Genomic DNA, 11,980 nt, shown 5'->3' with positions numbered 1-11,980 from the left:
ACCTAAGTGCAGTCTATTCACTGTACTATGCCTTAGTTATAGACATGGATGACACACTGACAGTCCTTATGTTTCTTCTTATTTCTTTGGGGTTCAATACCATTTTAACTTGAATTTAAACTACTTCCTCATTCTGTTAATATAAAGATCTATTTCATTTATATGATAGCTACAAAAATTGGTACTGATTAATGAATGGACTCATTGGCTGCTGGTTACCACTTTAATTAAGACTTCAGTTATTAAGTTAGTTCTCACCACAAAAGTATGGAGGCATCAAAGACCAAACCCAGCTATGGTTGGGGTTAGGATAAGGTACCAGAACTGGGCATCAGAGTCTGTCTCAGTGTGCATGTTGAATTGAATATATTATTTCACAGCTCCTCAATCTTAAACTTGGAAAATTTCTTCAATATTTCAGTATTTCTTCAATAACTTGCAAAATGTGCCAATATTTACATGCACACAAATTACATGTCACCAATAAAAGCTTGGGGTAAACATTTTTCTATTGAATCATCACTGAAAATACCTGATAATTTTAGCATTAAAAAGAAACAGAGGAAAAGAATTTATAGCCACAACTGAAAACAGGTAGAATTATATAGTCTTCTGAATTTGTAAGATTTCACCAAGTATTTATTCAGCATCTATGACACACAAGACACTATAAGAGGTACAAATGTAAAGATGAGTTCAAAGTCAAGAATTCACAATTGATCAAGGAAAATGAAAGGCCAGGATGGTTGTTGCCAGAAACAATAGTTAGCCAATTCAATAAACATTTACTGAGCATCCATCATGTGCCAGATGCTATATTAGGCAATAGAAATACAAAGACAAAAACTGACCCATCCCTCCCCTCAGGGAATCATCTGCTATGCCTTAATTTTTTCCCATAACTGGGCCACTCTTTCTTAAGTCATACCTATCCTCAATGATGGGTTGCTGTTTTTGTTCTTATTGAGCTCCTTCCTTCCTTTCTTCCATCCTTCCTTTCTTTCTCTCTTTCTTTCTTTTTTCCTTCCTTCCTTCCTTTTTTCTTTTTTTCCCTCTTTCTTTCTTTGTTTCTCTCTTTCTTTTGCACACAAGTAATTTTTGGTAACACACTGCAAACATGCCTACCATATATCTTTTCATTGCCTTTATTTTTAAAAAATTTTAATCGATGAAAATCCACTTTCCCTCACTTCTAGTCCTCTACCACCACTACCACCATCATCCTTAAAAAAAGAAAGATAAACAAAACCCCTGTTAGAAAGATGTATAATCAAGCAAAACAAATTCCTACATTGGCCATGTCCAAAAAAAATATGTCTCAGTCTTCTTTCTGATTTGATTATCTCTCTATCGAGTGGTGAGCAGCATGTTTCATTCATCATGGGGTCTCTGGAATCATGGTTGGTCACTACATTGATTTTCTATTACCTATTGAATCACCTTCATAAGATCATAGGACCATAGATCTAGAGCTAAGGCCAGTGACCTGCCCAAGGTTACACAGATAATAAGTATTAGAGTCAGGATCAGAACCCAGGTCCTGCAAGTAGAAACATCATCGTCCACTTTTACTTCTGTGAAGGAAGATCGATTTAAAGAGCAGAAATTTACTCACAGAGATGAAGACATAGTAGTAAGTCAGAAGATGTTCTAAATTAAGTTACCAGGAAATTACTTTTAAATGATCCATTTGAGCTTTGGTAAGTAATCCAAGTGGATGAAAGTCTTAGCTACAAACAAGAGGTCAACTGATTTGAAATATTGCCTTTATTAAATTACTTTAACTGAGGAGAAATAGAATCTGTTCAAAATCAAGGATGGGTTACCATAACTTCAGCATCCCAAGTAAAATCCAAACAATTTCAGTTGTTTCTTTAATTTGAGACAATCAACCAAAATTCTGCTTAAGAATCAATGGCTTCAGGGCAGCTAGGTGGCACAGTGAGTAAGAGCACAGGCCCCGGAGTCCCGGAGGACCTGGGATCAGTTCCGGCCTCAGATACTTAACAACCATACAAAAAAAACTGGCCATGTAAACTTGAGCAAGTTACTTAACCCCAATTGCTATTAAAAAAAAAAAAAAAGAATCAATGGCTTCTGGGACAGCTAGGTGGTGCAGTGAGTAGAGCACCAGACCTGGAGTCAAGAGAATCTGAGTTCAAATCCACCCTCAGACACTTAACACCTACTAGCTGTGTGACCTTGGACAAGTCACTTAACCCCAATTGCCCTGCCTTTCCCCCTCCAAAAGAAAAAAAAGAATGAATGGTTTCTTAGAAACCTTCAATGCAGCTGTTTGTCAGGAGGTTGGAAAGTTCAGTTTTTGAAAGTCTCTTCATCACGTCTAAAAGAAAACACAGGAAATCTGGAACTATGCTGTCATCCACAATGCACAATGAATGGGTTAATATTTCACAAGAAGTTTTCTAGCCAAGCTCAATAGCTTCTAGGTAAAGTGATCACTCAATGAGGCCCTGAGTTTCAAAAGACGTACTTCTAGATCACAGAATATCTTTAACTGAAAGATCTTTCTAGAAAGTGTCCTTTTTTTCTTTCAGAACAAGGAGGAGACTGCTGCCATGTGGTTTTACCTGGTTGTTCTTATCTGCTTGTACTATGTTTTTTGCTGGCACCGTGAGAAGAAAGTGGTCCAAAATCTCCCAGAGAAATATGTCTTCATAACAGGTTGCGACTCTGGGTTTGGAAACCTACTCGCTAAGCAACTGGATCTTCGGGGCTTGTGGGTTCTAGCCTCTTGCCTGACAGAGGAAGGAGCAGAGGAATTGAAGAGGAACTCTTCAGACAGACTTGAGACAGTAATTCTGGATGTAACCAAGAGTGAGAGCATCACCGCAGCCACTCAGTGGGTGAAGAAACGAGTGGCAGATAAAGGTAGAGTCTAAACGCCATTAAACTTAACTCAATACTTTCTTCTTTGTAAAATGGGTCTCACACCTCCCTACAAAGGGACAGAGCTCAGAAGAAAATACAAATCCAGGTTGAGTTGGAGCCATAGAGTTTCTTACAAGTAAAGCAGAGAAATTATGTGTCTTCCTATCTCACATTCCAAATGGATTTTTGCTAAGAGGAATTTTTCAAAGGAACCCTTTGGTAAATCTTTTCTTACAAAATTGCCTTTAAAACTAAATTTTCTTTAAAACCATTATCTTTAAAAAGTAACTCCATTGGCCAAAATAGGTTTTCAATAGCTTTCTCGGTAGTTCATAAATTGAGCTACACCTGTAGGAAGATAATTAAGGTGAGGAGATGGAAAGAGGTTTTTTTGGGGTGACCAAGTACTCTCTTTTGGGAACCTGTGCAGTCCAAAAACTGTAGGAAAGGCTTAAGTGAAGGAAAGTGGTCAACAGAAAGGATTACCTGCAGCGGAAAGAGCCAGCCTCTGTCCAAAAGTCAGATTTTTCCTTCTCCAAGGTAGTCACAATCTGGCTCCCTGTTATCTTTCAGAGCTTCTTATTGCCCATTAGTTCTTTTCACACATTCTACCTTTCAGCCATATTGACCCACTTGCTATTCCCGGTACAGGATATTCAATCTCCCCCTCCCTGTCCCCGGGGATTTTTGTCTATTTCCCACTGCTCCCCCCCCCCCCCCCCCCCCCCCCCCCCCCATCACCTCTCGTTTTTGTAATCCCAAACTCCACTCAGCTCAGTGACCATGTCCTACAGAAGGATTTCCAGATTCCCGCCACCATCACCACCCCACTTGTTACTGCTCTCTCAGAACCTGAAATGACTTTGTCTTTACTTATCTGTGCTCACATTGTACCCCCAGTAGAATATAAGATTCCTTGCAATCAAGGACTGTTTTGTTTTGGTCTGTGTGTCTCCTGTATCTGTGTGTATATGCTGAGAGAGCAAAAGTTGGCCTTCCTCCCCCGTCTCAATTCCTCCCCAAAGACAAGCTCTACTAGCAAGATAGCAGGAGCATAGGATTTTTTTTTAAATAAATATTTGCCGAGTTTAATTAAAATCCTAATAGAACTGAACCATTCACAATCTGAATCAGTATGCAGTTAAGTGGGGACAAGGAAGGAAGCACAAGGGTGGCCTGCAATAAACCTCTAATATAGTTTGTCCTCTTAATCCAGCCCCATCTAAATACACCATCGCATATTTTCAATCTATTGACTCTGATTTGGCCAGGAGGAGATACGGAGGAACAGTATAAATATGGACACAGTAGACAAATGCTGTGAAGTGGAAGATGGATAGCATAATTGTTGACAAACTTGGAAGAAGAAAAACAGGTGCCTAGATGTCCAGATGCTCAAAGAAGACATCTGAAGCAAATCCCAAATTACATGTATAATATGAATATGAATTTCACCTACCTTCTGGGTAGTAAGCATTGCTCACTTCAGGTATTAATGGATAGGAGTTTAATTAAGGTAGGTAAGGAGACTGAGCATATATCTGCATAACCAATAGACTTTTACCCAGAAGTCACAGGACCCATGATCTTTGATGTCAATAGTGGAAGAGAGTTCCCAGAAAGAAATAGAATGAGATCTTACTGAGCCCTATTTGGAAGAGCTGGGTAAAGGTTGGAATGTTAGAGGGGCATGCCCTGGCAGAGAGTTCATTTTTCTCTACCCCTACAGCCCCTGCAAACTGGGATTCTTGCAAGGTGCTGCTTTTGAGAAATAGTAATGGTGCCAATGGAAGCAACCAGTCGTTTTGTCATCAAAAATTTAAGGGCCTACTATATGCCAGGCACTGTGCTAAGCTCTGGGGCTACAAAACGGGTGTGCACTCATTACTTTTTAGGAGAATTTTAAAAGATCCTTTAAAATTAATTACTCACAGAACCAAAGGAACAATTGCTTGGAACAATGAGGTCTTTTCCAATAGGCAAAAGCACTCAGTCAATAGGCTTGGTGGAGAGGAGTGTGGGTTTGTAAGGTGGGAATAAGCATGATTTCTATTTTGAGCAAATTCTATTTATGTCCCCAGGCCTCTGGGGTTTGGTAAACAATGCTGGGATCGGTTTACCCACATTCCCCAATGAGTGGCTTAAGAAGAAGGATTTCGTCAAGATTTTGGAGGTGAACCTGATTGGGTTGATTGAGGTGACCCTCAGCATGCTCCCAATGGTGAGAAAGGCACAGGGAAGAGTGGTCAATGTTTCCAGTGTAGCAGGGAGACTATCAGTCTTTGGTGGAGGATACTGCATCTCCAAGTATGGCGTGGAAGCTTTTTCCGACAGTCTGAGGTAAGAGGAAGGAGTGCTCTATTCACAGGCACTTGAATGCAATGGGAGACATTTGTTTTTGGTGGTGGCAGTTGTTACTGCTGTTGTTAAATTTTGATCCTTTGTGAACCAGTCACCCTGGTTTGGGGTTTCCTTTTTTTAGTTTTTTAAATCTGACTTGTTGGTTTGTTATTGTTGTTAGGGTGGCATCTGACTCTTCGTGACCCCATTTGGAGTTTTCTTGGCAAAGATGTTGGAATCATTTGTATCTCTTTCTCAGCTCATTTTTACAGATGAGGAAACTGATGCAAACAGGGTTAAGTGACTCACCCAGAGTCACACAGCTAGTAAGTGTCTGAGGCCATATTTGAACTTCCTGACTCCAGGCCCAGCACTCTATCCGCTATGCCACCTAGTTACCCAACCTATTGGTACTTGCAAAAAAAGGGGCATTGGGGGCATTCTAGGAGGACTAGTACCCCTGGTATGAGGGCTGCTGAAGTCTTTTCAGGGATATTCACCCACCTTTGGTGTCCAGCTTTCATCCAACCCTCACCTATGGCTCCAAGAAGTTGTAGCATGCACAGCAGCCACACTTGATAAGACATCCAGGCAGATGGGCTAAACCAGGTTGAGAGTAACCAAAAAGCCTCAGATCCATCAGAAAATTAGCAAGCATGTGAAGACTTCACTCAGTGGAATGGGCAACTGAGAACCATTTGTTCCAATGGCCATAAAGGTGGCCAAAGTCATGCCACTAGATTTCAATGACTCTAGGAAAGAGTGAGGTAGCCATCTTTGATCCATTCCTGGAGCTATCCTAGAAGTGAATGCTCTCTGTTCGTTCCTAGACTTGCACAGAAATTGCTTTTGCCTTTCCCTTTCCCTGAGTGGGATGCACTTTGTTTCAAGAGCCCATGGTTAATCTGGCTACTTCCCTGTGTTTCAGAAGAGAAATTGCTCCCTTTGGTGTTCAAGTGGTTATCATAGAACCAGGCAACTTTAGAACACTCATCCTTTCTCCCGATAATATGAATGACATCATGAAGACGCTATGGAGCCAAGTCCCTCTGGAAACCAGGGAAGCCTATGGAGAACACTACTTCAAAAGTTGTAAGTCAGTCTGGTAACTCTGAAAAGAAAAGATATAATTGTTCTCTTTTGTTCATTTTCCCATGCATATATTCATACATTTGTTATCTCCATTTCCTTTCTATTTCAGATTGCAAAAGTATGAACTATTTCTTATCAAGAGGCAAAAAGAATTTATACCCAGTGATCTGGAGCATGGAGCATGCCCTGACAGCAGTCCACCCCAGGACCCACTATGTTGTTGACTGGGAAGCCAAGTTCATTCATATTCCTCTCTCTTGTTTACCAACTTGCCTACTAGACTTTATACTTTTCAAATTTATTTATAGAATCAAACCTGCTCATGCTGTCTGTTAAAGTAGAATCTTACCTTTCATCAGTTGAAATTTGGTGGATTGGTTTTTAACCAAGTTTATTGGTTAAAATTGCTTTTAATTGGCTTTTTTAATTGATTAAAATTGGTTTTAACCAAATTTTCTTTCCAGAACAAATGAATCCCTGGTACTAATGGAATTGCATTATATCTCTTAACAAAGACATAGGGACTCTGTTTTTTATTTTATAAATTCCATATCCTCAATAGGGTGTGAAGGAAGGCACACACTTTTGCCAGAAAGTGCTGCAATCATATAAAAGAGGAAAGGACTATAAGATCTCTTTAAAAAAAAAAAAGTAAAGACTGTGCAAAGTGGAAGCTGATGATAAATGGTATCACACACAAAGCAGGATGTTCTACTTTGGCAAATAAATTTTTCTCTTTGTAGTTTTGTAAGTTTTCATTTTCTTGCATTATACAAGATGCAGTATTTTAAAATATTTTAAAACTACTATTTACATATGTAAATTTTTAAATTTATGTCTAAGATTCTTATTAATAATTGGGTAGTTCTTAAGAAAGATTGGGGAAAACCTGGGCATGATATAAATTTAAAAAATAAAACCATTTAGGAACAGCTAAAAACAGCAATTAATTTATACAAATGATGTACAAGAGGAAGAATTGATACACAGGAATTAGATGGGGAAGGAGGGCTGGTAGTTCAGGTAACCTACTTTCATGGGGAATGGTTGTAAGAGAGAACAATAGGGGTGGCTAAGTGGCACAGTGAATAGAGCACTGGCCCTGGAGTCAGAAGGACCCGAGTTCAGATCCAGCCTCAGACATTTTACACACACACACACACACACACACACACACACACACACACACACACACTCACACACACACACTCACACACACAAACCAGCCGTATGACCTTGGGCAAGTTACTGAACCCCAATTGCCCTCCAAAAAGAAAAAAAAGAGGGAACAATACATATGTATTTAAAAGAGAAGAGTATAGAAGTTTTCTATATTCAGAAAAAATAAAATGGTAGGGGCACAGGGAGGAAGGAGAGGACAAGGAAGGGATCTTCAGAGAGGAGGGTGAGAGAATAGGTAAATAGGGGTATAAAAGGGTGTTTAGATTTATGGGAATGGGAGAATAGGGGAGGGATCCTTGGAGGGGGTTACGCAAGTCATAGGAGGGCAAGGTAGGGGGTAAAAGTAAAGTAGAGGAAGCAGGAGGGATAGATAGGAAAGAAGAGATATGCATATACATAAAATTACAAAGGTCAGGAGTAGAATAGGTTTGGGAATGTACATCTGTGTATATGTATATCTATATGTATATATTTATAGCTATAGAGAAACTAAATTTCACTGTGGCATGGGGGATTGGGGGAGGGGAAAAAGAACAAAGTAAAAAAAGTGCACAACAGAGAACAAAAGAAAACTCACAAGGAAGCAAAGAAAGGATGGAGTATTATTTATCATACAGGCTTTCTTGAAATGAAAATTGATTGTTAACATATTTTGAATCCTCTCTTATGTTCTACAATGCACCCATTACTTTATTTCTTTCTAACTTTGTATTTAAGTTCCAATATTTAAGTTTATGATAAAAAAAATTGAAATATATGAAAAATCAGTTAAGTGGTCAGTTCAACTTTGAGTCAAATCAAGTCAACAAGTATCTATTAGGCACTTATTACATGCCAGACAGCTAAGTGGTGCAATGAATAGTGACAGACCTGGAATCCAGAAGACCTGAATTCAGATGTGACCTCAGATGCATACTAGCAGTGTGACCAGGTGCAAATTGCTTAATTCTTTTTGCCTCAATTTCCTCATCTGTAAAATGAGCTAGAGATGGAAATGGCAAGTCCCTCCAGTATCTTTGCTAAGAAAACCCCAAAAGTGGTCACAAAAAATTGGAAATGGGGGTGGCTAGGTGGCACAGTGAATAGAGCACCAGCCCTGGAGTCAGGAGGAACTGAGTTCAAATCCAGCCTCAGACACTTAACACAAAACTAGCAGTGTGACCTTGGGCAAGTCACTTAATCCCAATTTCCCTACCTTCCCCCCTCCAAAATAGGAAAAAAAATTTTTTTTAATTGGAAATGACTGAACAACAATAACAATGTTCCAGGCACTGTGCTAAGCCCTAGGAATATAAAGAAAACAAAAAAAACAGTACCTTCTCTCAAGGAGCTCCCAGTCTAGTGGAGAAATAATATATAAACAGCTATGGGCAAAGTATACACAGGGTAAAATGAAAGTAATCAACAGAAGTTTGTGGAGAACCAGGAAAGGCTTCTTACAGAAGGTAGAGTTTCAGCTGAGGCTTTAAGGAAACCGGAAGGAAGTAGACAGGAGAGAGTTCCAGGCATGGGAGACAACCAGTGAAAATGCCCAGTGTCAGGAAGATGTGTGTTCGAATCCTTTCTCAGTCACTTTCTAGCTGTGGGATTCTGGGCAAGTCATTTAACCTCTCTTAGTCTCATTTTTCTCATTTGTAAAACTGGAATAATAACAGCCCCTGCCTCATAGGGTTGTTGTGAGGATAAGATGTAATAACATGCAAAGTGCTTTAAGAGCTGTATAAATGATTATTTACTGATAATAATATTAATTATCAATTAGTAATTAATTAATAATATTAATAATGATAATTAGTAAAAGTGATTATTGGCACCTCTCAAAAATCAAGTGTGAAAAAAGTTAAATACTTAAAGCTATTTACCATTGACATACTGGGGCAGTGGGGAGGAAGTAAAGCCACCACTGCCCAACAAGCCTCTGCCTAATGCCCTAGGATTCAGCGCTTCTTAAACTGTGAGTCACGACCCCATATGGGACCCTGTAACTCAATGTGGGGGTCATGAAAAATTTGGCAGCAATAAAAGGCTTCTGAATGCACAACGACCAAAAATTTATTTAAAATCGAACTCGTGATGAATCCAAGGTTCTGCTTCACTTCAGCCTTGGTTCTGAACAAGCCTTGATTCACACTTTGCACTGCACATGCCCTCACACCACACAACTCCAGCAAAAGCTACCCAAAAAACCACCTTGCCTCAGATTCAAGGCTATTGTATGCTGTGAATTGCAGTGTTTTTATTGTACATACAAAGTTTTCTACTCTTACAGAAATATAATAGTTTAATGATGGAAAATAAGGACTTTTAACATTTTCCTACTTCGTTCCTTGGCATTTAAGTATCAAATGAGTAAATCTTTGGATTGTATCGCATTGGAATGTTTGATTTTTAAAATTGCTGTTATCTCTTTCTTTTACAGAAACATACACATTTAATTACAGCGAGTAAGGACAAAAGCTCTTTGACAATATTTCTCCACTATCACTTCTATATGTGTATGTAAGTGTGAACATAGACGAAACACAAACAAATGTAATTTCATAGACTAAAGCTAGTTTTTATTTGAGAAGTTATTAGCAATATTTATTTCTATTTTAGAACAAATTTTTTTTGGTTTTGGATAAATAGCTAAATTTAGACAAAAGAGGTAAAAAATAGTGATGACAATGTGTCAGAGACTTACCTACCAGGTGGTAGTAAACCTAAATTGACAAGAAAAAGAAAATATGTTGATTCATGTGGTTTTCAAGAGGGCAAAATATAAACAGATTGTTGAAATTGAAAGATGACTAACTGTGTGACCTAGGGCAAGTCACTTAACCTCTGTTTGCCTCAGTTTCTTCAATTATAAAACGGTAATAATAATAATACCTACCTCTAAAGGTTGTTGTAAGGATCAAATGTGATAATATCCATAAAGTGCTTAGGCACTAGCCTGGAACATAGTAGGTGTTACATAAATGCTAACTTCTCATTTAAAATACACTGAGCCCTTTTATTGGCCAACAAAGAAAGTATTCATAACCACGGATTAGCAAGCTTTGGGGACAGCCATGACTGTCTTATCTTACCTCCTATAGAATCAGTGATAACTTGAGGGTTGTCGTTCATCCTTCATACTCAAAGAAGAGCAATGATAGCATAATGTTGGGGTCAAGGTACAGTGTGTTCGACTGGTTGATGAGTACAATAAATATGACCTCAGAAGGTTCTACCGCAGATCAGGCATAAATAGTTCATTTGAACATTTGAGGTGGAGATGTCTCTAGATTTGTATATCTCACATTTCTTTTATGCCACTGTAATTCTGCTTTGCTCATAGAACACAGCACCTTCTTTGATGTGGGCATGCCATGCTGGCCAATCCTGTGCCCACTTCTCCCATGTCTCACAATCGATACTAAAGTTCTTCAGAAAAATCTTGAGAATGTCCTTATACCGTTTCTTCTGACCTCCATGTGAGCATTTGTCTTGTGCATACCCTCTGTAAAATAATCTCTTAGGTTTGGCATTCAAACAATGTGGCCAGCCTATTGGAGTTGCACTCACTACAATAGAGTTGGAATGTTTGGCACTTCAGCTCAAGAGAGGACCTCTGTGTCTGGTATCTTATCCTGCCAGGTAATCTTCAGAATCTTCCTAAAAATTCAAATGGAAGTAATTCAGTTTCTTGGCATGGCTGTGGTAGACTGTCCAGGTTTCACAGGCATACAACAATGAGGTCAGCATAATGACTCCGTAGACCTTTGGTTTGATAGGCAGTCTAATACCTCTTCTGTTCCACACTTTCCTTTGGAGACTCCCAAACACTGAGCTCACTCTGGCATCAACCTCATCCACTATGTGGACATCCCTGGAAAGTATAGTGCCAAGGTAAGTGAACTTATCCACAGCATTCAGAATTTCTCCATTTGCTGTAACCAATGGTTCCACATATGGATGTGCTGTCTGGTGGAGAGTCTCTTGTTTTCTTCATGCTAATTTTCTTATTGCATAGCAGAATCCAACTTTTGCAACTCTCTCAACAGTCATGTTCCCTCAGAAGACCTAAGCCTAATTCCCTGAGAGTCACACTTCTTTTGATTGGACTATATCACTTTTTGAAGACCTTCCTTCTGAAATTCAGCTCGGTGCCAGTCATCTACGGACAATTGTGAAGAAGAAGAACATCTAAAGGTACCCAATTTACATTCATCAAACTCTCCATAGAAAACCACCAACTCTCAATCATACTCTCCTGGATTTATGGCACCAGTCCCTTCATGCTATAAACTGCCTTCACCCCCTTCCATGGGATCACTATGGACACAAGGGATAAGGCATATATATTATAATGAACCTCCCTCCCAAGTAATATACACTGAACTCATAGGTCCTTATCTAATGCAATAGCAATTTGCTTAGACTGTGTGAGGCCTCAATAGACAAATAAACTTGCCTGTAATTAACTTTTATTAAACTTGAAAAAAGATCT

General features: G+C 39.1%; 1 protein-coding gene across 1 annotated transcript; it reads left to right on the top strand.

Annotated features, from left to right (window-relative positions):
* The first annotated feature begins 2,579 nt into the window (after window positions 1-2,579).
* On the top strand, window positions 2,580-6,855 carry LOC138156249 (retinol dehydrogenase 7-like). The gene is made up of 4 exons (XM_069081458.1): window positions 2,580-2,892; window positions 4,974-5,232; window positions 6,161-6,324; window positions 6,434-6,855. The coding sequence occupies exons 1-4, from the start codon at window positions 2,580-2,582 to the stop codon at window positions 6,658-6,660; spliced, it is 963 nt and encodes a 320-aa protein (XP_068937559.1). The 3' UTR covers window positions 6,661-6,855.
* Window positions 6,856-11,980: the final 5,125 nt, after the last annotated feature.

This window comes from Petaurus breviceps, unplaced genomic scaffold, assembly GCF_028583685.1.
Source record: "Petaurus breviceps papuanus isolate PSGF00001 unplaced genomic scaffold, PetGlider_PUasm1.0 154, whole genome shotgun sequence".
NCBI classification, from domain to species: domain Eukaryota; kingdom Metazoa; phylum Chordata; class Mammalia; order Diprotodontia; family Petauridae; genus Petaurus; species Petaurus breviceps.
The sequence above is the reverse complement of the archived record's forward strand: the minus strand, read 5'-3'. Positions and strand labels throughout refer to the sequence as shown.